The sequence below is a fragment of the Leopardus geoffroyi genome, chromosome B4 (assembly GCF_018350155.1).
Source record: "Leopardus geoffroyi isolate Oge1 chromosome B4, O.geoffroyi_Oge1_pat1.0, whole genome shotgun sequence".
In the NCBI taxonomy this organism is placed as follows: domain Eukaryota; kingdom Metazoa; phylum Chordata; class Mammalia; order Carnivora; family Felidae; genus Leopardus; species Leopardus geoffroyi.
This window is the reverse complement of record NC_059341.1, coordinates 53,025,475-53,030,904: the sequence shown is the minus strand read 5'-3', so window position 1 is coordinate 53,030,904 and position 5,430 is coordinate 53,025,475. Positions and strand designations below refer to the sequence as shown.

General features: G+C 47.4%; 1 protein-coding gene across 1 annotated transcript; it reads right to left on the bottom strand.

Annotated features, from left to right (window-relative positions):
• Window positions 1–561: 561 nt before the first annotated feature.
• LOC123591796 (integral membrane protein GPR137-like) lies at window positions 562–2,980 on the bottom strand. The gene is given in 7 exon segments (XM_045466463.1): window positions 562–706; window positions 708–1,101; window positions 1,104–1,239; window positions 1,241–1,375; window positions 1,378–2,000; window positions 2,053–2,535; window positions 2,947–2,980. Coding segments are annotated over 7 exon segments (1,833 nt in total). The 3' UTR covers window positions 562–678.
• Window positions 2,981–5,430: the final 2,450 nt, after the last annotated feature.

Here is a 5,430-nt window from a genome sequence, read left to right as displayed (position 1 = left end):
AAAAAGATTAACAACACAACAAACTATTTTGTTTACTTCTTCAATTAATATATAATATCTAAATTTTGGCATTTAACTTTTGTTTTATTTTCTATTTTTGTTGCCATTTTATGTGTTTTCATGATATTTCTTGAACTTTTTAATGAAAAATTGAAGAAAGTATGACAGGATGTTTGCTGCTATGTTAACCAAAAAGAAAAAAGAAACGTTTATTGTTGAGAATCTATAGCACACAATTTACTACTTAATTGCACATTCTTGTTTTAGTTCACGACTATTAAATTTGTTTCTCAAAAGAGAAGGGCTAGCACAACATACACTGTCAAATAATTTAAAAAAAACTTTTTTAATGTTTTTTTTTTTTTTTTGAGGGGCACAGACACTGCTTATTGAGCGGCAGGTGCAGGAGAGGTAGCTGGATCCAGTGTAGAAACAGAGGCGGCAGGTCATGCCAAGGTGCTGTAGGGCATCTGGCAGCCAGGGCCATGCCCCCCATCCTAGGGGACAGCACAAGCTCACTACGACAAGAGTAGCAAGGAGCTGGCCAGGGGAAGAGGCAGCCACAGCCTCCCATGATCCTGGGCAAGAAGCCGCAGGTGAACTTGGCACAGGGTGGGTGGCGGGGCCTGGGATGGGAGGACTGGGGTCTGGGTGCTCTGGGGGGAGGACAAAAGGGGATCACGTCTGCGGGGTGGAGTAGAGACTGGTGGTGGCCACCTGGTCCCAGCACCTGGGAGAAGAGCAGAGGAGTGGCCCGTGTCTGGCTGCCCCCGCACCAGGCTGGCTCCCCCCCAATGGCGCCGTACCAGCTGCCGGAGCCTAGGCTGCCTGACATGCTGGTGCTCTCGCTCTGGCCACGCTCCCAGGAGCAGCCCTCATCCTCACAGTGCCCTGCCCGGTCGAAGAAGTCGGAAGGGGAGCCAAAGACCAGGTCCTGCGGGGGCCGGTGCACCCTGAAGAAGCCCATCAGCAGGGCGGTGGGCAGCAACTCCCACACACAGAGGATGAGGCCAAACACCAGGTAGCCTTTGTTCCCCAGGTCGTTCACCAGGTCCGCCTGGTCAGAGACGTTGTACCAGTCGTAATCGAAGGCATCCAGCCAGCGCCGGGGGTCAAGGCCAGGGCTGCCAGGTTGTAGCAGGCCCAGCTGGCATAGAGCAGGACCATGGCGCCACCCATTGCAGCCGCCTGGCACACACGGGTCCCCTTGGCCTCCAGGTAGATGCTGGTGGAGGGCGCCCCGCCAGGCGACAAGGCAGAGGCAGGCAGCAAGAGACAGCGCGCAGATGACAAAGAGGCAGTCGCTCACCAGGACTCGCACCAGCAGGAGGGCCCAGGGCTGTGCCCGGCGCCGGCGGGACAGCACAGCACAGCACACAGCACATTCACCAGCAGAAAGAGCAGCGAGGCCCCCGCGAAGTCCCCCCGGACGGCCAGCAAGCCTCGGCTCATCTCCGGCCGGCGCTTGGCCTTGGCCTTGGCCTTGAACACAACCTGGGCGAAGTAGAGGTTCATAAGTGTCAGTGTGAAGAACTGTAGGCAGACAGGGCAGCAGTAGCGAAGCCAAAAGGGCAGGGTTCCCAGGCGGTTGGCTCGGGGGGTATCTCGGAAGTAGAAGGAGAAGAGGGTGGTGCGCAAGGCAGCCCAGAGCAAACAGAGTGCCAGGAACACCGTCTGATAGCTGAGACGCTTGTGCCCATATAGAAGCACCAGCCAGAGTTGGGCATAGACAGAAAAGAAGAGTAGGGAGTACAGGGTGGTGTAGGCCGCAGTCAGCCCCAGGGTCACAGTGGGAGGCAGCGCAGACACCAGCCGGGCGGCAGGCACCAGGCCAGACAGGTTACTCTCCTTGTCCACAAGGGAGGCCTGAATCCCAGAGAACGAGATGGAGGGGCTGGCAGGGGACCAGGGAAATAAATATGGAGGGGTGGGAGTTGCAGGGTGCAGCAACAGAGACGGGGAGCTCAGGAGGAAAGAAGCTGCGACTGGCCAGGCCCTTCCTCCTCAACAGAGGGACCCTGCCCTTGCAGCGGGGCACAGGCAGCCTGGGGCCTGGGCCCCTCACTCTGGGGCGTGAAAGGACAGTCCCTCTCGAGGGCAGAGGCGGGAGGCGGGCAGGGTCTCCTCCCTGGGCCAGCCCCAGAGCGGGGTGAGGGGGTGCAGAGGCTGAAGGACAGGTGTCCCTGGCCTTGGTCGTTCGAATCGTCTGGGTAGGAGGGGAGAGCCGAGAGATACCCTTCGGCTGAGGGCAGCGGCAGTTGCGGGTGGGGCGCTCAACCCCCAGCTCTCCCCCTCCCCAAACTGGGGGTCTCTCTCCCCTCCAATAATTGGGGACGACCTCTGCCTTCTGTCCTCGGAATTCTGACTCTGCCCCCACCCCACCCCCCTCTGCATCCACTCTCCAGCCTCGGGGGGCGGGAGGAGGCCGATGCCGGGGTCCTCGGGACGCCGCCGGGGAAGCCGGCTCTGGTCGCTGGGACCCGGGGCTCCGGCTCCCCAGCTCCCCGGCTCCCGCTGCTCCGCCCCCCCCTGCGCCTGCAAATAAAATAATGTTTATTTATTTTTAAGAGAGAGGCAGAGTGCAAGCAGTGAGGGACAGAGAGAGAGGGAGACACAGAATCCTGAAGAAGGCTCCAGGCTCTGAGCTGTCAGCACAGAGCCGGATGCAGGGATTGAACCCACGAACTGTGAGATCATGACCTGAGCCAAAGTCAGATGCCCAACCAACTGAGCCACCCAGGGACCCCTCACTATCAAGTAATTTTTAACAAGAGCATCAAACTAACACAATGGGAAAATGAAAGTTGACATGCAAAAATTATTTCAAGATGGGCTCATAGAGCCAAAGGTAGAATCTAAAATTAAAACACTCTGGAAGAGGAATGCCTGGGTGGCTCAGTCGGTTGGGCCACAGACTCTTGATTTTGGCTCAGGTCATGAACTCACAGTCTGTAGGTTCAAGCTCCATGTAGCGCTCCATGCTGGCCATGCAGAGCCTGCTTGGGATTCTCTTTCTCCCTCTCTGTCTCCATCCCCCCTCCCCCACTTGTGTTGTCTCTCTCTGTCTCTCAAAATAAATAAATAAACTTAAAAATTATTTTTAAAAAAACTCTGGAAGAAATATAGGAGAATATCTTTCAACCTTGAGAGGGAAAGATTTCTTAGATAAGACAGAGAAAGCACTACCTATAAAAGAAAAAAATTGCTAAAATTTACTTATCAAAACTGAAAATTTGTTTTCATCAAAAAAATACTATTAAGAAAATAGATTTTAAAAAAGAGAGGCAAAACAGAAAACAGACTCTGAACTACAGAGAAGAAACTGAAGGTTGCCAGAGGGGAGGTGGGGGATGGGTGAAGTGGGTGATGGGGATTAAGGAGGGCACTGTGATGAGCACTGGGTACTGTACAAAAGTGATGAATCACCTGAAACTAATATTACACTGTATGTTAACTAACTGGAATTTAAATAAAATTTTGGAAAAAAAAAAAGAAAATAGACTTATCACAGGGATCATTCCATAATGTATAAAATATTGAATCACAGGACACCTCAGTGTCTCAGTTAAGCGACTGACTCTTGACTTTGTCATGTTCTCATAGTTCATGAGTTTGAGCCCCACATCAAGCTCTATGCTGACTGTAGAGCCTGCTGGGGATTCTGTCTCTCTCTCTCTCTCTCTCTCTCTCTGCCCCTCTCCTGTCGGCTCTCTATCTCTCTCTCAAAATAAATCAAAACAAACTTAAAAAAAGTATTGAATCACTATGATATACACCTGAAACGAATAGTATATTGTATGTAAACTATACTTGAGTAAAAACAAACAACAAAAACATGATCTAAATGGAGAGATACATTACTGGATAAAAAGACTCAATATGTTCAAGATAGGAATTCTTCCTAAACTATAGATCCAATGGCAATTAAAATTAAAATTCTGGGACACCTGGGTAGCTCAGTCTGATAAGCCTCTGACGTGGCTCAGGCCATGATTTTGCATTCATGAATTCAAGCCCACACAGGGCTCCCTCCTGTCAGCATGGAGCCTTCTGTGAAACTTCTGTCTCCTTCTCTCTGCCCCTCCCATATGAGTGTGCTCTCTCAAAATAAACATTAAAAAAAGAATTTTATAAAAAATAATAAAATAAAATAAAATAAAATAAAATAAAATAAAATAAAAATGCCAATGAAACTTGGAAAAAAAAGAAATAAGCAAGCCACAGATTGGGAGAAACATTCACAACTCATACAAATGACAAAAGATTTGAATTCAAAATACATTAATGACTTCTAAAATTCACAACAAAATGGTAGACAACCCAATTTAAAAATAGGCAAAAGTCATCTCATGAAGGAAGATAAACAAATGTCCAATAAGCATGTAAAAAAGGGCTCAACACTAGTAGTCATCAAGGAAATGTAAATTAAAACCACAATGACAACATCCATTAAAATGGCTAAAATGAAAAAGAGGGAATACAAATATCAATGAGGATGGGGAGCAACCAGTACTCCCATACATTGCTAGTCGAAGTTTAAATGATACAATCACACATTCACCCTCTGACACATCAGTTCCACTCCTAGATATTTATTCAAGAGAAATGAAAACATATGCCCTCGGAAAGGCTTGTATAAAGAATGTTTACATCAGTTTTAGTCATAATAGCCCAAAACTGGAAACAGTTCAGTGTACATCAGCAGGAGAACAGATAAACAAACTGTGGTATTTATGGTATATTTCTCAACAATAAAAAAAGAACATGGGATGAATCGCAAAAACATTATGTTGAGGAGAAGGAACCAGACACAAAAGAATTTGTGTTGTAGGATTCCACTGAAAGAAAGTACTAGATTAGGTAAAACTAATCAAATTGCTTGGTGTGGTAGGAAGGGAGGCTTAATAAACAGAAAGGGGCATGAGTACCCCATTGGAGTGATAGAAACGGCCTATATCTTGATTAGGAATGTGGTTTACACAGATATATTCTGTTTTTAAATACTGGTTGAACTGTACCTTTAAATGTATGCATTTCACTCTATGGAGATGATATTTTAATAGATTCATGTAGACAAAATAGAAGAGCTAGGATTAGATGTTAGATTTATAAGACACTTTTCCTAGTAATTGTCGTATTATTGGGTAACATAAGAATAGAGTCCAAATGACCTATTTCAAAAGCTCTGCCAAAGTAGATTTTAATATCCTGTATGAGAAGTTCCAGTTTAATGGTGTCCCCACTGCTTATGAGGAATTCTGTTGTACATGGAAGTCGACCTGGAAAATAGTCCCATCAGAAGGATGCACATATTGCAAACTGTCCTAAATTAATTTGCTTGTTTACAGCCATTAGGGTTTTGGAGGGTACATATCTGTAATCTCCAATGGTTACAGGTGAGAGCTATGGGTGCCTTTCCCCAGCCATCTC